This window comes from Salvia splendens, chromosome 15 (genome assembly GCF_004379255.2).
Source record: "Salvia splendens isolate huo1 chromosome 15, SspV2, whole genome shotgun sequence".
Taxonomy (NCBI): Eukaryota; Viridiplantae; Streptophyta; class Magnoliopsida; order Lamiales; family Lamiaceae; genus Salvia; species Salvia splendens.
Genome location: NC_056046.1, coordinates 31,064,942 through 31,091,638, shown reverse-complemented (window position 1 = coordinate 31,091,638; position 26,697 = coordinate 31,064,942). Strand labels below are relative to the sequence as shown.

At 33.4% G+C, this 26,697-nt stretch overlaps 2 protein-coding genes, 1 long non-coding RNA gene and 1 pseudogene across 3 annotated transcripts; 2 read left to right on the top strand and 2 right to left on the bottom strand.

Moving 5' to 3' along the window:
• The first annotated feature begins 968 nt into the window (after positions 1 to 968).
• On the top strand, positions 969 to 7,498 carry LOC121768914 (annotated as a pseudogene).
• A 2,215-nt stretch (positions 7,499 to 9,713) lies between these two features.
• LOC121768918 ((+)-pulegone reductase-like) lies at positions 9,714 to 12,094 on the bottom strand. The gene is made up of 5 exons (XM_042165530.1): positions 11,839 to 12,094; positions 11,261 to 11,438; positions 10,807 to 10,973; positions 10,590 to 10,672; positions 9,714 to 10,246 (listed from the first exon to the last, which is right to left on the bottom strand). Exons 1-5 carry the CDS (start codon positions 12,061 to 12,063, stop codon positions 9,865 to 9,867), a joined length of 1,035 nt encoding a protein of 344 aa, XP_042021464.1. The 5' UTR covers positions 12,064 to 12,094; the 3' UTR covers positions 9,714 to 9,864.
• An 8,360-nt stretch (positions 12,095 to 20,454) lies between these two features.
• LOC121768917 (norbelladine synthase-like) lies at positions 20,455 to 21,238 on the bottom strand. Its single transcript, XM_042165529.1, has 2 exons — positions 21,002 to 21,238; positions 20,455 to 20,928 (listed from the first exon to the last, which is right to left on the bottom strand). Exons 1-2 carry the CDS (start codon positions 21,183 to 21,185, stop codon positions 20,630 to 20,632), a joined length of 483 nt encoding a protein of 160 aa, XP_042021463.1. The 5' UTR covers positions 21,186 to 21,238; the 3' UTR covers positions 20,455 to 20,629.
• Positions 21,239 to 23,965: 2,727 nt separating this feature from the next.
• LOC121768925 lies at positions 23,966 to 24,395 on the top strand. Its single transcript, XR_006043445.1, has 2 exons — positions 23,966 to 24,115; positions 24,230 to 24,395. It is a non-coding gene; the product is annotated as an uncharacterized LOC121768925 (long non-coding RNA).
• Positions 24,396 to 26,697: the final 2,302 nt, after the last annotated feature.

Below are 26,697 nucleotides of genomic sequence, written 5' to 3'. Positions count from 1 at the left end.
AATATATAAAAACGCCAAGCTATAAACAAAGTTCAAGAAACAAAAGAAAAATATAAGTAGGGTTGAATTTAATATACATCACATTTATTATAAATCCCTTCTATGGATGTAACACCCACTTTTTTTTTCTAACTTGTGGAAAATTGACTCTTTAGTGTTGTTATTCGTATCTAATCTCTTTTACCTCGCGTTGTGATTGAGTGATATGTTTAAAGTAAGTATCATGTCGGCAGCTGAATGAAGTTCTTTTAGCATTGAAGAACTAATAGCTAGTTGAGAGGTTCTTTCTACAAATAAAAGTCCAAAAGCGTTTTTACAACGAGTTCGATGCTAGAATAAAATAAGAACACGATTTCGGACATCACAAGAGTCGTATCGGGACGGACTCGCGCCGGGCAGCCGTGCCGAGTGCCGGGCAGCCCCGGGACAGCCGTCTTCCGTCCTCCGGGTCTTGCTCGATCACCACATTTTTTTACTCCCGATACCTACACGAAAGGATAGACCACGTGTCAAATCCACTTTCGACATCAAATTATGACGAAAAGTTTGACAAGAACCGCATCACATCAAGCACGTTTTCCAAACGACGGTTCGCCTTTTACGAATGACGGTTCAACTCCAAACGAAATTTCACATTTTCCAAACGACGGTTCGCGTTCTACAAACACGGTTCAACTCCAAACGAAATTTCACGTTTTCCAAACGATGGCCGCATTTATTAGTCGTCGTTTCGAAATGACAAGATGGGAGTTTTTGTCTTTTGTGAAAAATGTAATTTTCATTCCATGCTTTTGTTTCTCTTTTGTCTCTATATATATAACTTCCATCCACTCCAAATTCTTTTACTTCACCAACAAAGAGCTACCATCAAGATTTTCGCCCCCTCTTCATCCTCTCCAAAATTTCTTCAAATCCTTGTTCTTGCATCCATTGGAGTTTGATTTTCAAGAGTTCCCGACGAATCGCATCAATCTTTGCTTCTACCGCTTGGTTTTCGATTCAAGAAGGTATAATTGAATCTTTTCCTCATCTTCTCCATTGAAACCTTGTTCTTGATTCCTTCATGCATATAGTGAGTGTAGGAATCTTAGATCGCATAATTAATCGGTGGAAATTTGTGTTTGTATGAGAACAATTGTGAATATGCGATTTTGAATGAATATGTGTGAAGTTTGAATGAATCATTGGTGAATGATGTGTGAATATATGAGAACATGATTGTGAGAACCTTTTGAAGCATGATTGTGTGTTGGAAGCATGAAAATTTGTGTTTGGATGAATGAGGAAGAAACCCTGATCTCGAAATTTTGAAGCCTGAAAACTGTGGTGTTCGGACAGTGGATTCCGACGTGTGTTTCACCAATCAAAAGATCGAATTTTGACACGAAATTTTAACTGAGTAAACTTGAAGGTGTTATCTGTGTTTTGTGTGAATTTCAGACCTATTTGACCAAAGATGAATATTTAACAAATTTTTGAAGTTGACTGCGTAATTCTGCCAGAAACTTGTATTCTCGCCCAGAAAGTTTCGTTTTCTATTTGACCGAACAAATGGCCTTATCTTGACGTGAATTTTTGAGTGTATGTAATTTGAAGTGTCTTCTATGTTTTGTGAAAATTTTGGCCTCATTGAACATTGGATGAAGTTTTGGTAAATTTTTCAATCGAACCGCGCAGTACTGCCAGAATTTTTATGTTCCGACCAGAGGGTTGCATTGTTGTTTTGACTGAACAAATGATATGATTTCGGTGTGAAATTTTAACTGGATGAACTTGAATGTGTCTACTGTGTTGTGACCAAATTTTAGCTTCATATGAAGTCGGATGGCTGTTTGGTGATTTTACAAACCAACTGCGCAATTCTGCCAGATTCGTGGTTATGTGGAAATATCACTTGTTGCCAAGTTGAGTGAATTATATGATGCATGTATTTTTCAGGAATGTATCCTATGACGTGATTATATGTGGCACGTTGAGAAATATTATGGCATGTTTTCCTTATGTTGATGAATGTTGGGATGGGTAATTTAAGAGAATGATAAAAGGAACGATAGGACATGCATGATAATGTGAATTGATGGAAGGCTGATTTGTATTGTGGTTTGGCAAGGGTTATTGTGTGTACGTGAGCACAAGGAACGAGGGTTATCCTTAAGTGGATATTGAATTGTTTAAGCAAACGAGGTGGGCTTTCGAACTGAGTATTTTTAAGACTTTCTCTTTAAAGTATGTTTCAGTTTTTATGAAAAGTATTTATATGTGCTTTCTAATTAAGATATGATGTTAAGTGCGAGCTTGCTATTTAATGTGAAGTATTATGATAAGTGTTATTTGTTTGGTGTGTCGTTAGGTGTTGCTTTACGAGTGCTTATGAAGTGTAGCTTTTGTTGAGTTTGAAAGTTATATGTTCGGCTTTTGATGACAAAAAAATGATTTACATTTCAAAAATGTGTTATGAAAAAAAAATAAAGTTGAAAAGGTTATGTCAAGCCATATTTTATTTTGGAACTATGCCTACTCGCTGCAACGATGAATGGAATGGATTGATGGGTGACTGTGGGAGGTAACCACTTCCCCGGCACTTGAATGGAATGGATTGATGGGTGACCGTGGGAGGTAACCACTTCCCCGGCACTTGAATGGAATGGATTGATGGGTGACCGTGGGAGGTAACCACTTCCCCGGCACTTGAATGGAATTGATTGATGGGTGACCGTGGGAGGTAACCACTTCCCCGGCACTTGATTGTTAAGATATGATGAATGATGAAAGGAACGATGAATGATGAATGGATTGATGAATGAACAAGAGATAGTGAAATCGGTTTTGTCAGATACGGCATATGTTCCAGGAAAATAGATCGAAAAATCGCTTTTGAAAAAGGAAAAAAAAATGTTTAGTGTTCTCGGACTTTTCCTAAAACCCCGAGTTCACTCAAAGAGTGGCTTGACAAAATCAGTTGTTATGAAAATATATTTCGGCATGTGTCCACTGAGTACACCAAGTACTCAGCCCTGCATATGTTTTAAAAATGTGCAGGTTGAGCAGTGATGACGACGGGCGATGTTGAGCATAGACGATGAAGATCCTTCGATAGAATAGTACTCGGATGCGACGTGTCTCCATACACGACGTTATCTGCTCTTGACTCTTCCACTGCAGTGCAAAAGTCGAGTTTGCACTCTTTGTATCGTGCACTCTGATATATACTATGTGAGTTATTTCGGTTCAAGCTTCAGTTGTGCCACAGTTTCCCCTTTCTTTCCCGCTTCTTTCATCCTCCCCTAGTCGCGATCAACCGTATTTTCTATCCTTAGAAAATGCGGTCGTGACAATGGATGTGCCTCTCTCCTATTACACTGGAATTCTTGGTAAATTTGTTTCTCAAATTAGCCGCCGTATGTATCGTATCAGTGCATATTATTGTAGGATAATTTGCCTATAAATTTATAAATTTTCATCAAAATATAGTTTTTCATACAAACTTTACAATTCATATGTAAATTATCAAACTATTAATTTGTTCAATTTTGCAACCAAACTATTAAATTCACATGTACTATTAATTTGTTCTGATTTTGCAACCAAACTACTGATTCGATTTGATTTTGCATTTTAACTATTAAATGTGACATCAACCAAAATAATGTTAAATTTTATAGTTAAATAATTCATTGGTTGAATTATGGTTATAGAATTATATCAAACCATTTTAAACTCTAAATCTTAATCGGAAGCAAAATCAGAATAAATCAATTGTGAAATACTTGTTTTAAAATGTTAACAATAATAACACATAACCACATCATACACGCATCGCTAACAAAAGTATTAGACTTAAGTAATAATCTTTTAAATGAAATTTTCTACGTCTATCACTGCATTTTTTGACGATCATTTTGTGAAGGTATGGCCGGTATCACTGCATATGTTGGATTTTACGAGATTTGCTCTCCAAAAAAGGGTGAACTCGTCTTTATATCGGCTGCATCAGGAGTTGTAGGTTAGCTTGTTGGCCAATTTGCTAAGCTATTTAGGTGTTATGTCGTTGGAAGCGCAGGATCACAACATAATGTCTTTTAATTACTCTTTTAAATTAATTTATAAAAATCCATTCACCAACTTCTTTTTTCAATTTGAATTTGCATAATTTGTTGGTGATTAAATGAATATGGAACATAATAGTAATAATTAACATAAATAACCATACAGTCAAAAGTCAACTCTAATTCAAGTTTTAAAATATTCAATAAGCATTATCTTTAATAAAAAATATTAATAAAAATAACCTCAGCAATTATCTTAATCCTGAAGCAGCAATTTTCTTTTTGGGGCTGTAATTGCTTTATATTTTTTAGAGTTAATTTATTTATATATATTACTTTGTTCATGGTTGACCTTTTGAAGAACATATTGGGGTTTGATGATGCATTCAACTACAATGAAGGATCGTACCTGAATGTAGCCATAAAGAGGTATATATATAAAGTGACAAAATTAATTAATTTCTTTTACATATATAATTAACTGATCTGACCATATAGATTATGGGCCAACAAGATATTGGGTCGGGTCGGGCCGGTCCAATCCAAAGATATATATACATGTAGCCCATATGGCCCTGGCTAGTCACATAAATAAACAAAAAACATATATTTATGATCAAAATTTCCCATTCGGTCTAATGAGCACAACCCCGACCCGTACTTTGTTATCTCTAATAAGTGTATGATATTAATCACAACTATTTAGGTACTTCCCCGAATGGATCGACATATATTTCGAAAATGTAGGAGGCAAAATGCTCGATTCGGTGCTCCCGAACATTAGACCTGTAACACCCCGAAAAAAAAGAGAGAAAAAAAAAATCAAATTAAATCAAATCAAATTAAATATTTTCCTAGTTGACTTAGTCACCAAGATCTGCCTTAATCCAATTTTTTCAATAAAGATTCTGTAGAGATTTTCCTCCTCCGTGATAAGCAAATAAATATCAAACAAATCCAAATTTATCAAAAATACATATAAAAAATAAAAGAATTCGAATTCTCCTTCCCCTCAACCACGATTAAAACCGTTTCCCTCTCACCCCTAAAATCTCTCCAACAAATCAAATCTCCACCGAACTTATATATATCTCATCCCACAATCTTAGCCAATTTTCAACGCCATTCCAGTGCAGTTTTCTTCCCTTCCAACAAAATTGAGAGGAAAAATCGAGCAGCCTGTGAAATAACCATCCTTCGCAATCTCAAATTGTTCTCTTCATTACAAAGGTATACTCCTTAATTTTGGAAATCCCCTGCAGACTAACATTCAAACATTCATAGTAGTTCACGAACGTTTTTTTTTTAAATTTGTGAATGATTTGTGCTTAATAAAGTTTTGTGCTTGATAAAGTCTCGATCTTTAAGGCCATTAGAAACTATCCTCTCGTTTCTTTAATCTCTAGATCTTGGAAATCCTTTTCTACACATTAATAATTGAAGTCAGACAATTAAAAACTTAATAAAAGTAGATTTGGGGAAGGGGATAGCGAGAGCTTATCGGTTGTGAGAAACGGCACTGCCGACGGAGGAGCTGGGTAGGTAGCGACTGGATTGCAGTGTGATGGCGACGATGGTGCTGAGACAGAGACAGCGGCAGCACAGTATCGACGGCGGCGACGGAGGGGGACGAGAGGGATGAGTTGGGATCGTTTCTGTAATGGTGAATTGTAGAAGAGGAGAGAGAGAGAGTGATATTTAGAGGGAGACAGAGAGTAAAAAGAAAGAATTTGAGAAGTAGGGAGAGTACGGTACGTGTAGATGGAGAAAGAGAATAGTTGTTTCCTTGTTTTATTATTTTTATTACTTTAATATTTGGTCTTTGGGTTAATGTGAAATGTGGTGGAAGGGTGGATACAGTACACGTAAAATTTTGGAATGGGAGTATTTTATATATGTATCTTATTTCTTTAAAAGAAAATTTGGGTATTTGATTAAGAATGGAAGTGAGGCTGTATGTTTATTCTACTGGTATATTCGGTCAGTATCTTGATTTTAATATGGTTAGGAGTGTTTATATTGTTGGACTAATTTAGTAACTATTTTTGGGTCAATTTTATTTAAGTTGGACTGTTTTAAAATAATTACTTGATGTTGGAATGAAGTTAATTAAATCCTTGTGGGTCGAGTTATCTCTTTGCTTTTGTTGGAGCAGGAGCGGCCGAAATTAATCGAATTTCCTAAGCTTATAATTGGGAGGAATTTGTAATCGTGATCGAGAAAATGATCGAAGTCTTAGGATGCATGCATCTTATTTTTGGCTTGATTGGTTTTGTTGATTTATGTGTTATTTAAATGCTAAAGGTGATTCCTTGCAAGCGAGACGTGGTATCAAGGGAAAGGAAATAATTTCGGATTAAGAACATGAGGTGGGCTTACTTTTTAAATAAGGGCAATGCCCTAAGTGTATTTTTATGTGAAAATAATATGAATATTTGTCATGCCGTGTTTTGTTTTATTCTATGGAACCTATCTGATGTGGCTTTTGCCATCAATGGATAATCGAATTCGGGTCTGTCTAGGGAGTGAGTCCCTATTCAGGCTAGTGTACACCTATGGAGATCGTGAGCCGTCTTTTGGGTCGGCCGGTCTAGTGACTTGGAATGTGGCCACATTCCTTGTCATCAATGGATCAGATATGGGAGATAGCTATGGGAAAATGGTTGATCAACCGAATTTTACAATGGAAAAGATTTTAGTGTCTTGGGCGATTTCTAAAGTTAAAACCCCAAGGTCACTCATTGGTGGCATGATAAATACTTTTTATAAAATGTTTTCGGCATAAGTCCACTGAGTGCATCAAGTACTCAGCCCTGCTTTTCTTTTTAAAAATTGCAGGTTGAGCGTGACGGGTGTGGTGGGTGTTGAGCAAGACCGTTGAAGAAATTTAAGTGTGTAGAATGTGTCATGTCTTCACACGTGGCATATTCCTTCTCTCAAATGCTTCCGCTAAGTAGTTGTCTTTCTTTTGAGTTCTTGTATCGTTGAGATAGTGTTCATTTTTGAGTTGTTGATTGTTGAGATACTCTGATTTTATTCGAGCTATTCCCATTTGTTTCGAGCTACGGTCGAGTTGTGTTGTTTTTCCCTTTTCTTCCCCGCTTCTTTAATCCTCCCCTAGTCGCGATCAACCGTGTTTTCTATCCTTAGAAAATGCGGGCGTGACAAGACCCCACGGTCGCATCACCGCCTGCGGGATGATCTCGCAGTATGACTAGGAGGAGCCAGACGCGACACACAACTTGATGTATGTGATCGTAAAGAAAATCCGAATGCAAGGATTCGTCGTCTTCGACTACTTCATTGTTGAAGGAATTGAGGCTGCGCCAGCTGCTTTGGTTGGACACTTTTCTGGTCGCAAAGTGGGAAAGCAAGTTGTTCTTGTGGCTCGTGATTGATCAATTTGGTCCTATCGATCTTGATTTAATGGACGGTGAGGATTGATTTGTGTATTAATTTATATCTAAAATAATTTGTGTTAGCTTCAATAAAGAATTACCATTTTTATACATGTTAGAAACTAGAAACTAAGAGATGAAACTTCTTTTTTCTTCTTTGAAGAATAAATCGAAGGCAACAATGAAATTTTCTTTGCTTAAAATTGTTTAATTCATTAAAAAAAATTCTCGATGACCTATTCAAGAGAAATTGACGCTTGAATACACTAGTCAAAGGGATAGAACTTTTGAATTTGAGTGAAAGTAATGCCACTGAATAGTTCAAATTTCGATCTCATACTTTGCATTCAGTCACAGCAGGAGATGTTGTTAGATACACAATAATTTATTATTCTTGAATTATAATATTTTAATATTAATATTTCCATGTTGAAATTTTGTATAATAGTATAGTTTTATCATCTTTCAACCACCATTATATGAGCTTAAATTAAACTAAAATATCGCAGTCTTCTAAACGTTATATGTTGCATTCTTATCGAGGAACATGTGTCAAAAAGACTTCAACGACGTCCCTTAATGATGTATTATGTATTTTTAAACTAACATTATGATTATGAATTAAAATTTTATCTCTCATTAAAGTACTCTAAGATAAGTTGAGAACACAAATTTCCTATCCAAATTATATTTTGAATCCGCCGCCAATGGTTGATCAATTATTGATATTTATTGTACTAGTATTATAATAGTATTACTCCTACGCAGTCATTTTGTTATTCAAGGTCTGCTGCTATAAATCCAACATTTATTTTTCACAAGCATGGTCAATTTTATAGTACTCCTCAGACCATCCCCACACATCTAAAAATAAACGTATTTCACGCTTGGTTAAAGAAAATTATTCCTTTCAATTTATTGCACTTCCAAATTTTCAACACATAACATGAAGCAATATTTTTCCAACACATATTGTTTTATAAAGGGATATCGGTCTCTAAAATCATCGAAATTAGGCCAAGATTTAGTATTTCCCAATAACTTAAAAAATGGTCTAAAATATAACAAACTTTACACTTAATTTGTTTGTTAGTACTACTATTTCCCATGGCAGGTCAATCACCATATCCAACCAACTTCCGAGCATTTTTTATCTTACTTGGCACTTACTAAATCATTGTGTTTTTCAACGTAGCTTTTCAACGTAAATCTAAAATATTATAAACACTTCACGGTTGCCCACGTATAATAAGATTTTTTCTAAAAATATCATATTTGTGCTGAGTTGTGAAATAACAATAAAATGTAAAGTTTGTGATACTTTAGACTATTTTTAATGTTCTTGGGAAAAACTAATACTTGGAAAGTTTCATGATATTATATGTCAAGATCACTTCAATTTAGAATATAAACAAAACAAAACACATAATGAAAAATGGAGGGAAACACGCAGATTGTATCGAAAGACTACGTGAAGGGTTTGATAAAGGAATCAAATTTGATTCTGAAAACCTCATAAATCAAACGGAATATTCCCAACGGTGCCTTTTTGGTGAAGGAAAAGGGAAAACACGGACCTCACCGGGGGCAAAAGAGTCAATATAACTTCGCTTCACCGGGGATAAAATTAGGGTTGGCCCGATTTGTTTGACTCCTAATTCAACACTTCATTGATTATTTTTTAATATAGATAACTAAAAAAAATGAGTTTCAATTTTATATTAAATATATAAATTATATACTAAATATTATTAATATAATAATAGATAAAAAAATTAGAAACTTCAAATTCACTAAGAAAAACATTTAAAATTCTAAAATATGCTTTGAAATTTCTTGATATTTATGTTTTATTTTGCATAAATCTCAGTAGTATTTAATCGTGTTTATGTTTGAATTTAAGCATATATCTCAAATTCAATATTATTAAATGTTTTACATTTTATAAATAAAACTAATTTTCAACATTATTTGATTGATCACATGTTAAATTTATCGATAGCAAACCGATTAACCCGTTGGGCTAGCCCGAAACCCGAGTTTTTAGGGTTAGGGTTTAACTTCTATAACCTAAAAAAAACCACTACTTGATTAGCCCGCACCTGAGTGACCCATAACTCGGGCAAGGTTGGCCTGAAACCCGCTGGGCCGACCCGATTGACATCCCTACCAGAGACGCCTATGGAAGTTAAAATTCAGAAATCTCGTATTTTGACTAAGTTTTATAATAAATATATTAAATAGAAAATGAAATAATGAGAGCCATGAATAGTGAAGGGAAGAGATAAATAAGAAATGGAGGATTGGAGGTGCTACCTGTTTAAATTAATAACAATACATCAAATTCATGATCATATATTTATAATTCATGATTATAACCTTATTTAAGTCCTTCCTTGTTTCCGATGGTAAAAACAGAATTACTCACGAGCAACCACCACCAACAGCTTCCCTACGTTGCGACCGGAGTATAAGCCAAAGAGAGCCCCAGGCGCGCTTTCAATGCCTTCGGCTATGTCTTCGACGTATGTGATCTTCTCTTCCTTGATTAGAGGCACAACCATCTCCAGGAACTTGGGGTAGAGATGGTAGTGGTCGCTAGTGAAAAATCCTTCCATACGGACCCGTTTTACTAATGCGTTAATCAAGTTGTGGATGCCTTCGGGCTGCTCAAGGCTGTTGTATTGGGAGATCATCCCACAAAGCGCAACACGGCCGTTGAGTCTCATGTTGTTTAGCACCGCTTCGAGCATCTTCCCTCCCACGTTGTCAAAGTAGATGTCGATGCCATCGGGGAAGTACCTAATTAACAACAACACAAATTTGTGAGTATTATCTACATAACGATAAATTGCCGGAAAAACTATAAAATTTGGTCAAATTCTTTCAAAAAACTAACCCAAAAAATTATATATTTGGATTTGCTATCCACAGTCGTGGGATGATTGTGAACTGATCCATACTTGGTGGTTTTCTAGCTGATTTACCAAACTTCGAGGTTTTTTGCTAGTTTTTATGAAATTTGTGTTGAATACAAAAGGATTCTTTTGTTATATAAGAACATAAATATGTGTATTGTGTGTTAAATTACTAACTATTCTTCAATGTTAAATAAGTATACACATTTTTATAGCAATGATAGAACCTCTTCAACGCTGCATTATAGTCTTGCTCTTCTTTGTAGTTGAATGCTTCGTCAAACCCGAATTTGTTCTTCAAGAGATCGACCTTCATCAATGCAAAACCCCACTTGTTCATCAAATGTGAAACATAAACTTGCCACAGAAGAAAAATATCACATAAATCGACAACCAATCTAGCCAACAATCTAATAAGTTTTCGATAAGCCATTAGATTCTGACCTTTTCTTTGCTCCCCGCACTCCCAACAACGTAACACCCTGCGATCTTTGCAAACTGACCAACGAGCTGACCAACAGCTCCGGATGCAGCAGAGACATACACAGTTTCCCCCTTTTTGGGAGAGCAAAACTTGAAAAAACCAACATAAGCTGTCATGCCAGGCATGCCTAAAATGATAACGCGAAACACGTTGATTTTCAGTCTCAAGTTAGTACATCTCCTACTGTTGTTTTTCAGAAACTATCAAGATAAACGCTACAAATCCAGCATTTCCCAATCTATTAATTCAAGCGTATATAGTTCATCAATAACTCGTTTTCGTTAACAGTTTAACTGCATACATAATTCTGCAGAATCACAAACAACTAGTTCTAGATCAGACAAATAGCACTAGGAAGCAGGAATCAAGCGTGAAATTTGAAGTCGATAATCACAAGGGGCTCAAGAAACTCACCAAGAATCCCTATATAATAAGAGAGAGGCAAATCTTTATCTTGAACCTTAAACAATTGGTCTGGATCTTTAATAAGGCTATACTCCTCCCAGCCAGTAAACCCCCAAACTAGCTCGCCCGTCTTGAAATTTGGATGAGACGAATCCAGTACTTTCGACACTCCAAATCCATAAATAGGCTGTCACCAGAAAAAGGTCAACAAACACAAAAAAGATGCAACCAACATTGCATCAATGGAAAGATAACATTTTTTATTTCTTTCCCCAAAATCTCAAACTATTCATCAAACAAGACCTCTGCAGAAACATCAAAAAGACATAACAAACATTTTATCAATAGAAAGATACAGTTTATATTTTTCTCCCCGAAATCTCAAACTATTCATCAAACGAAAAAAATACTACTGTTATATTCCAATGAGATCATCTACACAATATTGTATTATAAGTCTATTTTTTTAATAAAATAAAAAATTAAGGGCCCCAATTTAAATCAAGACATGTATAACAAATTCTATTCCAACCAGAAGAAAAATTAATTTCAACAAGAAAAATTTCACTTAAAAAAACTATACTTACAGAATCCAGCGTGAAAGAAGGTAATTCGAGCTCCTGATTCTTCATGAGGGCAAGAATAAAAGGATCGATGGATAAGTAGAGATTCTTCACCAAAACGGCGCCGTCGCAACCGCTGGGAATTTTGAGCTGAATTTTGGAAGTTCTCAGCGACATATCGGATTCTTTCAAAGATGTTTTGACATAGTTGCTGAGTATCACTTGCTTGTTGCTAATTTTCTCACCCATTTTGCCGTTGATTCTGGTAGAATTCTGGTGTTCAGCTTCATTGTTTTATATCTGAAAATCCCTAGAAAAGCTCTTGGCTAATGGAGTAGAAGTTTTGGGTTGTGTGTAGTAGCGTGGCCTCCGCTAGGTGAGAATCATAGGGAGCTCTAATTTTCTATGGAGGGATTTCTTTTTTTTTATATTATTTTAGATCCGTGAACTTTAAAAATATAACTTGAGGTCCGTCAATCGTGAGTTAATATCAATCGAAGTACTTTTTTACTATTTTCAAGTTTTTTGGATGAAAATACCCTCAATCATATTTTTAATTAACTTATCACATACTCATATGGTTTTTGTAAATGATAATAAATAGCTAAAGTGGACATATGATAAAGTAAGAGAGAGAATAACGTAGAAGAGAGTCTTATCTACATTATTATCTATCTTATTTATTCATTAATTATTTATTACTCCCTCCGTCCATGAAACGTTTTCCAGTTTTTCCATTTTGGTTCGTCCGTGAAATGTTGTCCACTTTGCTATTATTTTACTTTTTTGGTAAATGGTTCTCATATTCCACTAACTCATTACACTCACATTCTTTTATAAATTCAATATATAAATATGGGACCTACATTCCACTAACTTATTTCACTCACTTTTCTTTACATTTCTCAAAACACGTGCTGAATCAAACATGGACAACATTTTGCGGAAGGAGGAAGTATCATTTGTTCAAAATGAGTGCAGAAAATGAAATGTGACAAAATTTCAGGGACGGAGGGAGTAGTAAAAATATGTATAAAAAAATATGGGTATGTGATAAGTTTATTAAAAATATGTACCCGGTATTGAGGGTATTTTCATTAAAAAAACTTGAAAATAGTAAAAAAATATTTCGATTGATATTAACTCATAGTTGACAGACTTCAAATGATATTTTTAAAGTTCACGGATCTAAAATGATACATTGACAAAGTTCGTGGACTAAAAAAAAAATTCCTTCTACTCTATAATAGGCGGAGGTATTTTCTTCAGCAACCATTTAATTAAAAAACAAATATTAACACCTAAAGCCCCTAACCAGCCGCAATTCTCCAACACTGAACACTTGAAAAAAGATCCAATTACGTGGGCCCACCAGGCCATATAAGGGAAACTGAACGAGTCTCAGTTTGTATTTTATTTTATGACTTTAGGTTATGGCTGGCAAAATTTATTGTATTTATAGGTCATTAGGTATTAAGTTCACTACATTTGACTAATTCACGCACAACATTTGTAAAGTTGTTTTCAATACTTTCAATTTTTCGTAAAAATGCGACACAATATTAGACTTATTATTTATTTAGTTTGACTAAAGTTTAAATTTTGTCTCGCATATTTATTTAAAAAGATATTTTGATCCAGTGTTTAAAGATTTTGTCAATTAGGTAGAGTACTTGTATTTTAAAGTCTAAAATTAGGCATTGTATATTAAAAAAACATATTTTGTCCTATACATTAATAAATTTTGTCAATTAGATAGAGTACTTGTATTTTAAAGTCTAAAATTAGGCTCCAATATTAAAAAAATATTTTTATCCTATACATTAATAATTAGTAGGCTCGTATATTAAAAAAACATATTTTGTCCTATACATTAATAGATTTTGTCAATTAGGTAGAGTACTTTTATTTTAAAGTCTAAAATTAGGCTCTTATATTAAAAAAACATTTTTATCCTATACATTAATAATTAGTAGAGTACTTGTATTTTAAAGTCCAAAATTAGGCTCGTATATTAAAAAAACATATTTTGTCCTATATATTAATAGATTTTGTCAATTAGGTAGAGTACTTTTATTTTAAAGTCTAAAATTAGGCTCGTATATTAAAAAACATATTTTATCTTATACATTAATAATTAGTAGAGTACTTGTATTTTAAAGTCCAAAATTAGGCTCGTATATTAAAAAAACATATTTTGTCCTATACAATAATAATCAATTAAGTGTCCTCGCTTCTGGTCCTAACCTATATAGTTCAATTCATATTTAACATGTTAATCAAGTCAATCCATATTTAACTCATTCATAAAGTCAAAATGAGATTAATTAACCATTAATTATTAACAAAATTAGTATTTTAATATGGCCAAGACATATAACCAGATCTAGGAATGAACGGCGATTGGGGTCGAGGGATTATTAACATAAATTATTAACAAAATTAGTGTTAGGAAAATTAGTTGGGTAGGTGGAGGAATGTGAAGTTAGGTCGGATTAATTTGGTTGTGCTTCAAGTCTTCGACCCAACGATGTAGAAAGAATAGCAGATATGCAACGGCTAATGAAAAGGAGAGTGTTAATCAAGGATCAATTGAGAATTTATACTATATTTATTGGAGGCTATGAAGAAACTACACGTTATGGCTTAATAAAGTGTTAATTTAGGCGCTATAAAGTTATTTATGAAGGTATTAAGACACTAAATGTTCTAGTGTATTTTTTTTCGTAGTCATAACATAATTACATCACTTTATCTGTGTTCATGGATTAATGTGAAAATCACATTTTATGTGAGAATCGAGAATAATATTTTGAATGTATAAACTTAGATAATTCACGGTAAAAATTAACCGTATGAAAATAATATATTTATTCGTGACTAGTGGGATTTTAATTCATATCTTTCACTTAATTTAATATATAAAAACGGCAAACTATAAACAAAGTTCAAGAAACAAAAGAAAAATATAAGTAGGGTTGAATTTATAATACATCACATTTATTAAAAATCCCTTCTATGGATGTGCCTCTCTCCTATTACACTGGAATTCTTGGTAAATTTGTTTGTCAAATTAGCCGCCGTATGTATCGTGTCAGTGCATATTATTGTAGGATAATTTGCCTATAAATTTATAAATTTTCATCAAAATATAGTTTTTGCATACAGACTTTACAATTCATATGTAAATTATCAAACTATTATTTTGTTCTATTTTGCAACCAAACTATTAAATTCACATGTAAACGATCAAACTATTAATTTGTTCTGATTTTGCAACCAAATTACTGATTCGATTTGATTTTGCATTTTAACTATTAAATGTGACATCAACCAAAATAATGTTAAATTTTATAGTTAAATAATTCATTGGTTGAATTATGGTTATAGAATTATATCAAACCATTTTAAACTCAAAATCTTAATCGGAAGCAAAATCAGAATAAATCAATTGTGAAATACGTGTTTTAAAATGTTAACAATAATAACACATAACCACATCATACACGCATCGCTAACAAAAGTATTAGACTTAAGTAATAATCTTTAAATGAAATTTTCTGCGTCTATCACTGTATTTTTTGACGATCATTTTGTGAAGGTATGGCCGGTATCACTGCATATGTTGGATTTTACGAGATTTGCTCTCCAAAAAAGGGTGAACTCGTCTTTATATCGGCTGCATCAGGAGTTGTAGGTTAGCTTGTTGGCCAATTTGCTAAGCTATTTAGGTGTTATGTCGTTGGAAGCGCAGGATCACAACATAATGTCTTTTAATTACTCTTTTAAATTAATTTATAAAAATCCATTCACCAACTTCTTTTTTCAATTTGAATTTGCATAATTTGTTGGTGATTAAATGAATATGGAACATAATAGTAATAATTAACATAAATAACCATACAGTCAAAAGTCAACTCTAATTCAAGGTTTAAAATATTCAATAAGCATTATCTTTAATAAAAAATATTAATAAAAATAACCTCAGCAATTATCTTCATACTGAAGCAGCAATTTTCTTTTTGGGGCTGTAATTACTTTATATTTTTTAGAGTTAATTTATTTATATATATTACTTTGTTCAAGGTTGACCTTTTGAAGAACATATTGGGGTTTGATGATGCATTCAACTACAATGAAGAATCGTACCTGAATGAAGCCATAAAGAGGTATATATATAAAGTGACAAAATTAATTAATTTCTTTTACATATATAATTAACTGATCTGATCATATAGATTATGGGCCAACAAGATATTGGGTCGGGTCGGGCCGGTCTAATCCAAAGATATATATATATACATATAGCCCATATGGCCCTGGCTAGCCACATAAATAAACAAAATATAGCCCTCGGCCGTAGAAATATAAAAATCATCTTTATTAGTTTTGAAACATCACTTGAAAATACTAGTTGAAGACATAATTGATTTATGTTTCATAGGTGAAATAATTCTGCGACAAATTCAACCATCACACTAATAAAAATATGAAACATCTATGTTACTAATAATTCCGCTGGTGGATAACTTCGACCTAAGGTCGATCAGGATGGTTATGCTAGGGGCGGCGCCGCTGGGGAAGGAGCTGGAAGCGGCTCTGCTCAGCCGCGTGTCGCATGCGGTTTTTGGACAGGTGAAAAGTGAAAAATAACTGATATACCTAACTTCATTTTTCATGTCCTTCAAATGATCATTTAATACCAGAAACACTAAATTCAATTTAATTACTCCCTATATTTGTGTTGAGATTATAAGAATTATACTACTAATTGATTTACTTTGTTTTACTCTAAATTCAGTGTTAGGAAAATTAGTTGGGTAGGTGGAGGAATGTGAAGTTAGGTCGAATTAATTTGTCATTACTCCTCATTGATGTGATGCATATATATCTAATCGATTCGAATCTTTATCATGGTACCACTTGCATCTAATACTTTGACAATTTTGGATTATAATATAACTAAATATTACTTACGAAAAAATATAGTATGGACAAACAGGCTAGGAAATTTATTTTTATTATTCAGCCCATGAATTTATTATTTTTTTCCAATAACATGAATTCCCTGTGGTCTATCTAACCCACCTATAATAATGGACAAACGGCCTAGGAAGTTTATGTTCATTAGTCGGCCCATGAATTTATTATTTTTGTCTAATATCTTTGAATTCCTCGTGGTCTATCTACCCACCTAGAATAAAAAAAGATATAAATTATGATAATAATATTATTATTATCATACATGGCTAAGTACATAACTTCGTGTACAAATTTTTAACATGCATGTTACGTGGTAGCAACTGCAGAGATTGGCAGTCATTCTATAATTAATTAAACAATTTATTGAAATTACCCGACAAAGACGGGAGCATCACTATAAAAAAAAGGGTTAAATAAAATGAAATCAAATTAAGTATGCCATTCTATTGTTCAATAAATAAATGTTGAATTTGTTGAAAATTCGGTGCAATATCTCTCTCTAGGAACCGTGCATTTAGTTATATTATAAATCAAAATTGACAAAGTATTAGATGCAAGTGGTACCATAATAAGGATTCAAATCGATTAGTTATATATGCAATACATCAATAGGGAGTAATGACAAGTTAATCCGACTTAACTTCACATTCCTCCACCTACCCAACCAATTTTCCTAACACTGAATTTAGAGTAAAATAAAGTTAATCAATTAGTAGTATAATTCTTATAATCTCTACACAAATATAGGGACTAATTAAATTGAATTTAGTGTTTCCGGTATTAAATGATCATTTAAAGGACATGAAAAATGAAGTAAGGAATATAAGTTATTTTTCACTTTTCACCTGTCCAAAACCGTCTGCGACTTCCAGCTCGTTCCCCAGCAGCACCGCCCCTGACAGAACCATCCTAATCGAGCTCAGGTCGAAGTTATCCACCAACGGAATTATTATTGACATAGATGTTTCACATTTTTATTAGTGTGATGGTAGAACGTGTCGCAGAATTATTTCACCTACTGACATAGATCAATTGTTGTAACACCCCATATTTTGTATTTACATTTACATATATATATATATATATATATATATATATATATATATATATATATATTTAGGGAGATGATCAAAATAAGTATGTGTTTAAATCCAGAAATGCAGCCCAAATCTTAGCCCTACGATTAGATGATCTAATGGTCAATAATTAACCAAAAACACGGAAGGTCATAATTAAGCATTTTTAGGTCATATTATAAGATTTGAGTTTAATGTCATGTTAAGATCATTTTAGGTCATACTTGGTTAGTATGACCTAAAAATACACTAACCATGACCTAAAAATGCCCTACGCATGATATTATTCTGCGTTTCTGTATTTAAATATGGTTTTGCATAGATCAAAACCCTATATATATATATATATATATTATAGGGATGTATTCATATCCAAATGCTAAGTATAAGTGAAACACAAAACACATGCAATCCATTGGTTTTGTGATCTAACGGTTAGATTAATGCCACGTGTCATCTAATAATGTAGATTTTTAGCCTAATAATGTACCTCGGCTAATAATGTAGCATTTTGTTTAAAAATGTACAGTTTTAGTCTAATAATGTAAATTTCTAGTCTAATATACCTCGGCTAATAATGTAGATTTTTAATATGATAATGTAACTAATCACAATCATCCAATCTAATGATCCAAGGGTTGTGATTTGTGTTGTGTTTTGCACTAAGATGCTGTAAGGACCCTAGCACACCCCATTATATATATGTATATATATATATAGATTGCAGTAATTACTCCTATTTAAATCCTCCAATAAAAAAAATCACCAAATATTCTATTACTATTCACAGTTTTATTTTCGTCACCTTAATACTAATTTAAAAATATTAATAATCACAGATAAATTTCAAGATCAATTAAATGCATTCCATATACTACGCATTTTATCTATCCATTCCATGTGTGTTTCATGTCTTTTATTCCCTTAATCAAATTCTAAGTTACTATTTCCACTAGTTACTTTATACTCCGTAATTACTAATCTTACTTAGTAAATCCTAAAATTTAGTTTAACATCCATAGTCATTCTAAATCATATTTCTTTTACCAAATCTTATAAATAAAACTCATTAACCTTATCAACTAAATTTCTTTAATCTCAATTATTTGCAATCGTTAGAATATGCTTCAATCATCAATTCTAGTCTCATTTCTATGGTTAATCCACTTACATAATCACACTTAGTTATTAGTCATTACCATATTCAATTCCTTACTCAAAAAACATCTTTCACTTCAATATTCCAATCAATTTTCCAAAATATATCAAATGACCATTATAAATTCTAATAAATTTATTTTAGTCACTAAATAAGATATATTATTCATTTTCAACAACAATTTGACCAATTAAGATTCATGGATTAAAGCACTAAGATAGTCAGTTCATACCCAAAATCATACATAGGTTCAACTCAATTTAGTTCAATGGAAAAACTTATGTTTCCGACGTCTACGGACAAGGATTGATAGATAAACTCAAAACGTAACACACACCTTATTTGACAACCAACGAGGTCAGAAATTTTTTACCTCATAACCTATAATAAGTTTCAAATAAACGAAAAATAGGATAAAAGAGAGCCCTACCTTGATAACCATACGTTGGTTCAACTGGTTCAAAGCGTCAACAAAAATTAAATGAAATTTTCATAGATTGCAACTTCTTCTTCCTCCTTTGATTACTAATCGGTTGATTCTCCAAAGTGGGGTGAATAGTAGGCTAGTAGCTATATTTGATTTTATAGCAAGAGCCACATTATTTAATTAATTATGAATAGTAAATGACAAATGACACTATTTTGATCATTCATATTCTTTCTAAATGATTCCATGTATAATTGTCTTCATTGTAGTAAAAAAAAATTACAAACCTAAAAAAATCGTGCCTCTCGAAGAGTTTTGGAGATAAAAATATACATAGCATCTTTTATGCAAAATGACCATTTCTCCCTTCTATTGTATACTCTATATAATTTCCGATTTAATTCTATTTTCTTGCTCAATCTTAGTGACGTGATACTTGTGTAACCCCAATTCTATATAAAATAACATTCAGTGTTGTGCACAGATTATAAAAATTTCAGCCTAAATTGACAAATTTGTGTAGAAAGGAATTTTCCGACTAAACCCTGATTTGGGGTGTTACAATTATGTCTTGAACTAGTCTTTTCAGCACAACTTTTTCGAAGCGGACTGCTATTTGTTCAACAATCGTTGGCCGCCAGCGGTCCGCTGGGCTGGTCGAATGCTCCAGATTTTCATCTTCGAGTTTTAGCTATCTTTTTAGGCTCAAATTTGCACATTTTTCACAAAACACGTCAAAATACCAAAATAGATAAAATATGTAATTATTGGACATGTAATGCAACATTGATACTCAAAATGGACCAAATAAAGGCCCTAAAATAGTGCAAAAACCGAGGATATCAAAGAGTATGACTCCCATTTCGTTAATATTTTCAATTCACTTTCTATTAACATTTTTAAAAATTCGTGGTGGATAAAGTGTGACTTTTAATAGCTAACGTAGGGAGTAGGATTTTCTTGTGGCAGCTTTTTCAAGATTTCATAGTTATGAGTTGATAAAATATGTAGATTCATATTGATTGTTGTTATTAAAAGCATGGAAAAAGAGAAAATGAAATACAGAGATATATAGTAGGAGGATAGAAATTTAATTTAGCTAACATGAAAGTAAAACACGCAGTCCCAAGTTAATAGTAGATCAATTGTCGTTGTTGCGGCTATAGTTGATCAATTGTCATTGTTGCGGACCAAATACTTAGCACAGAGCAGCATGAGGCCAATGTATGGTTTAATGGAAGCGATTTCAACATTAGCTGCAGCTTCTTCTTTGAGCTCGTACTCGATCGTAGATCGAGTTATACACTGCTTCTCGTTTCCCTCCACCTCCATCACATTGAATCTCATACGATACAGCGTGAACCCTAGATCCAGAAATCCACCTTCCACAACCTCTGCCTCCTTCACACGCTTCTCGTTATCCACCACCACGAATTTCTCCTTGAACGACTTCATCCCCCCTCCCATCCCTGCTCAATTAATCAATTAATTAATAATTACATAAATCTAGCGGAAGTTGATTGAACTGAATGTGGATGGTACCTGGACGGAAAACGACCTCGAGAATGGTTCCGGCGCCGCCGTCCCCTTGGACGACGTCGACCCGGCTGATAAAGTCGGAGTTGGCTTTCTCCGCCACTTTGGGGAGCTGTAGAGTGCCGTAGAGCTTCCATGCTTCGGATGCCGGTACATCAACCGTCATCTCAGCGGACATTGTTCCGTACATCTTCGATTTCCGGTTGCGGCAGATGTGATGTCTATGCACTACAAAGAGGAGTTGAGATTGAGAGGGTTATTATTTATAAAATAAGGGTGTGGTTGAATTGGTAAATAGGGGCATTCATAGAGCATTTGACGACCCAATATAGTGTTTGATTTGTTGGTTAAATTTTCTGTGTGACTCGTTTAATGGGAAATGACCCGTTGAATTATGGCTGAAAATGACTGTTTTATTATCATGAAAAATTCAGTGATAATAATATGTGCAACACTATTTCAATCTTAAATTACATAGAATTTACTAATATAGCCCTCGGCCGTAGAAATATAAAAATCATCTTTATTAGTTTTGAAACATCACTTGAAAAGACTAGTTGAAGACATAATTGATTTATGTTTCATAGGTGAAATAATTCTGCGACAAATTCAACCATCACACTAATAAAAATATGAAACATCTATGTTACTAATAATTCCGCTGGTGGATAACTTCGACTTAAGGTCGATCAGGATGGTTATGCTAGGGGCGGCGCCGCTGGGGAAGGAGCTGGAAGCGGCTCTGCTCAGCCGCGTGTCGCATGCGGTTTTTGGACAGGTGAAAAGTGAAAAATAACTGATATACCTAACTTCCCAGAAACACTAAATTCAATTTAATTACTCCCTATATTTATGTTGAGATTATAAGAATTATACTACTAATTGATTTACTTTGTTTTACTCTAAATTCAGTGTTAGGAAAATTAGTTGGGTACGTGAAGGAATGTGAAGTTAGGTCGGATTAATTTGTCATTACTCCTCATTGATGTGATGCATATATATCTAATCGATTCGAATCTTTATCATGGTACCACTTGCATCTAATACTTTGACAATTTTGGATTATAATATAACTAAATATTACTTACGAAAAAATATAGTATGGACAAACAGGCTAGGAAATTTATGTTTATTAGTCAGCCCATGAATTTATTATTTTTTTCCAATAACATGAATTCCTCGTGGTCTATCTATCCCACCTAGAATAAAAAAAGATATAAATTATGATAATATTATTGTTATCATACATGGCTAAGTACATAACTTCATGTACAAATTTTTAACATGCATGTTACGTGGTAGCAACTGCAGAGATTGGCAGTCATTCTATAATTAATTAAACAATTTATTGAAATTACCCGACAAAGACGGGAGCATCACTATAAAAAAAAGGGTTAAAAAAATGAAATCAAATTAATTATGCCATTCTATTGTTCAATAAATAAATGTTGAATTTGTTGAAAATTTGGTGCAATATCTCTCTCTAGGAACCGTGCATTTAGTTATATTATAAATCAAAATTGACAAAGTATTAGATGCAAGTGGTACCATAATAAGGATTTAAATCCATTAGTTATATATGCAATACATCAATAGGGAGTAATGACAAGTAAACCAGACTTAACTTCACATTCCTCCACCTACCCAACTAATTTTCCTAACACTGAATTTAGAGTAAAATAAAGTAAATCAATTAGTAGTATAATCCTTATAATCTCTACACAAATATAGGGACTAATTAAATTGAATTTAGTGTTTCCGCTATTAAATGATCATTTAAAGGACATGAAAAATGAAGTAAGGAATATAAGTTATTTTTCACTTTTCACCTGTCCAAAACCGTCTGCGACTTCCTGCTCGTTCCCCAGCGGCACCGCCCCTGACAGAACCATCCTAATCGAGCTCAGGTCGAAGTTATCCACCAACAGAATTATTATTGACATAGATGTTTCACATTTTTATTAGTGTAATGGTAGAACGTGTCGCAGAATTATTTCACCTACTGACATAGATCAATTGCTGTAACACCCCATATTTTGTATTTACATTCTCATACATATATATATATATATATATATATATATATAGGGGTGCATTATAATGATAACCCATATTTATGTGATAACCCTATAACTAAATCTCCACCACACATTTTTAAAACATGTGGTTTCGGTATCTATCTTATCCGATGGCGTGTTCAACTTCAAATAAAAGGTGAGGCGCTATTCTACTACTACAAGGTCAACTTCCCCCATTATATCAATTTGATCATTTATCTTATTAATTATTCTGATCACCTAATTATTCAGTTTAATAAATTCTTATCGTCATGGTCGTAATCAAGAACGCCTCTGAAACAAATACTTAATTCTTTATTTATGCATTATTATCATAGTTTTGGAAGTTAGTCACCTTTAAGATATTATAGATTAGGTGAGATATCTTATTAGTACATGTGAGCAGACATCATGAACGCCATTGATATATATTTCAGGTTGATAAATTGTAATTATAAAGATCATGATTGTAATATATGGACATAAAATGATAGTTGCATTTGATAAAATGATGGTTTCAGGGGATAAAATGATAGTTTCAGAAGGAAAATGATAGTTGCACTTGATAAAATGATGGTTTCAGGGGATAAAATGATAGTTTCAGAAGGTAAAATGATAGTTGCACTTGATAAAATGATGGTTTCAGGGGATAAAATGATAGTTTTATGGGATAAAATGATAGTTTCAAAAGGTATGAAGCTTGATTCATTGGTTATGGGTACCAGGGGCCTCAGCACCATCAAGAAGTATTTTTCTTTTTATTTTAGGGGATAAAATGAAAGTTTCAGGGGATAAAATGATAGTTGCACTTGATAAAATGATGGTTTCAGAGGATAAAATGATAGTTTCAGAGGATAAATTGATAGTTTCAGAAGGTAAAATGATAGTTGCACTTGATAAAATGATAGTTTCAGGGGATAAAATGATAATTGGTGCTACGTTAGCTTCGGTTTGCTTTGGTTTAGATATAATGCAGAGCGTAGCAGTTGGGATGGCAGCGGCAAAAGGGGCCGTTGAAACAGAGAGCACCGTCCCCGTGAGTATCAATTGGCCAGAATTGCAGGTACCTCATTTTCATTTTGTGCAACGTTTATTTTGGGTTGAGTTTATAATGGATATTCATAGCCAGAAATGAAACAAGATGAGCACTGAATGGTTCTATTTTACTTATTGGCAGATGATGCGGGGGTGCTATCTACTCTGAAGCAAAAGTTATCTACTGTGAGTAAAAGTTATGACATGTTGGATCGATAACTGTGGTCAGTGTCGTCTGTTTCTTGAATCATTGATATGTACATCTTCATTTGTGCTCTTGTAATGGAAGTATACGTTTTTTCTTTTTATTTTAGGGGATAAAATGATAGTTTCATGGGATAAAATAATAGTTTCAGAAGGTAAAATGATAATTGCACTTGATAAAATGATAGTTTCAGGGAATAAAATGATAGTTTCAGGAGATAAAATGATAGTTTCAAATGATAAAATGATAGTTTCAAATGATAAAATGATACTTTTGCATAAAATGATAAAATGATAGTTTCAGTGGATAAAATGATAGTTTGAAATGATAAAATGATAGTTTCAAATGATAAAATGAAGCATAATACTACTATGAATATAAATAAGCATAATACGGCATTACACATATACTACTATTTCGTTAGTTTGTTTACATATATTTTGCTATGCAATTAAACTTTGGCACGCGAAATTATGGAGGTTTGAATTAGTGAGTCCACACAACTCACCATTTTCAGTATCATATTTAATCAATATTTTGAATAATTAAAATGGCATGTGAAATAGTTAATGCTTATCATTTTACTTTCTGAAACAAGCATTTTATCCCCTGATAGCATCATTGTATATAATGCAACTATCATTTTACCTTCTGAAACTATCATTTTCAAAACGCAGAATTTTGATTGAGCAAAGTGGGATTATTAAAATGTAAATAGGAATAAATCAGGAAGTAATTGCCCATAGTGATTCTGATGAAGAAACTGAACCACTAATGATATCGAAGGATGTATACAAGATCAGTGGAGCAGATGCTAATAGCTTTCAGTTTCCAGATAAAGAAAATCTTGGTGGTGAAATACAAATGAGATGAGTTTAGGAGTAATATTTGGTGGTCGTTGCCATCTGCTGTCGAGGTTTTTCAATTATTTAAGTCTGATGGAATATCATTTTATGTACATACCTACAAATCAAGAGAAATGGAATGGAATATCTGCCGCCGAGATGTGATTAAGAAGATGTGATTGGAAGCCAGTCATCTATTTCCATCTGTAGTTTGTAAGATTAAAGTTTGGGAACAAAGATCGATGGTAAAAATTTAATATTGTTTAATTGCTGAAGTTCGAAAACTGTTCGATGAAATGCTTGAAATATCAGCAATTTGAGATTTTTGTTTCGAAGATCTTCCACCGTTCAACTCTGTCTTGATCAACCTCAATATATCATTAACCTGCATCATCACAGATCTGCCTCAGTCAATCACAATTAAATACATAATGTTGCAGATCGAATCTAGCTGAACTAATTTAACAAACTAAACTAAAAAAATACTACGTATTAGCAAATGTACAGACATGCTTGAGAGTATCATTTTATAGGTCAGAAGTATCATTTTATCATTTTTATCAGTCAAAAGTATCATTTTATCAACTTAGAGTATCATTCTATCTGGCAAAACTATCATTGTATGCAGTAAACCTAACATATATAAGCCAAAAGTATCATTTTATCAATTCAGAGTATCATTCTATCCGGCAAAACTATCATTCTATCCGCCAAAACTATCATTTTATGTACATACCTACAAATCAGTAAAAGTATCATTGTATCAACTCAAAGTATCATTCTATCCGCCAAAACTATCATTCTATCCGCCAAAACTATCATTTTATGTACTACTATTACTATTATTGCAAAATTATTACATAAACTACTAATTAATCATTGGTACAATTGAATCTGGCCTCGAAAGTCATGAAAAATAAGGACTAATTTTTCTCCAACTACTATTTTTATTTTATTAATATTGCTTGTTAATGATTACGTACTTATAATTTACAGAAACATTCCCAATTAACCACAGACACAGCCTTCCTCGTCCCCTCCATCACCAAAGCATGCGCCGATTCCCAATCCCCCCGCATCCTCGGCCGCCATCTCCACTGCAACGCCGTCAAACTCGGCTTCATTTCAGATTTCACCGTATCGAACTCGCCGCTATCTATGTACGCCAAATTGTCTGACACGGGCAGAGCTGACCGCCGGAATCCCCACTCCTCTCTGCGGCCACCTGACGCAGCTGGAGGACAGGGCGGCGTACGAATCGGATTCACCACCGGAGGTTGAATTGGATTCCGATTCTTCAGATGCAAAAGTACTTTTATATTGCCGACGTGACGGCGGAGCTGAAGAAGGTGGTGGAGAAGAAGATATCGGAGAATGATGCGGAGGTGAACAAGGCTCAGGGTGATTGTGCGGCAGCGATCGACGGGGAAGAGAAACAAAAATACAATAATCAGGAAAATTCGTTGGTGAGTAATGAAAATGGCGGAGGTGAAGTAAATCTAAGTTTGAATCTCAGCCACAAGATTAGAAAATATGTGTGGTCCAGATTTGGTTATAGGG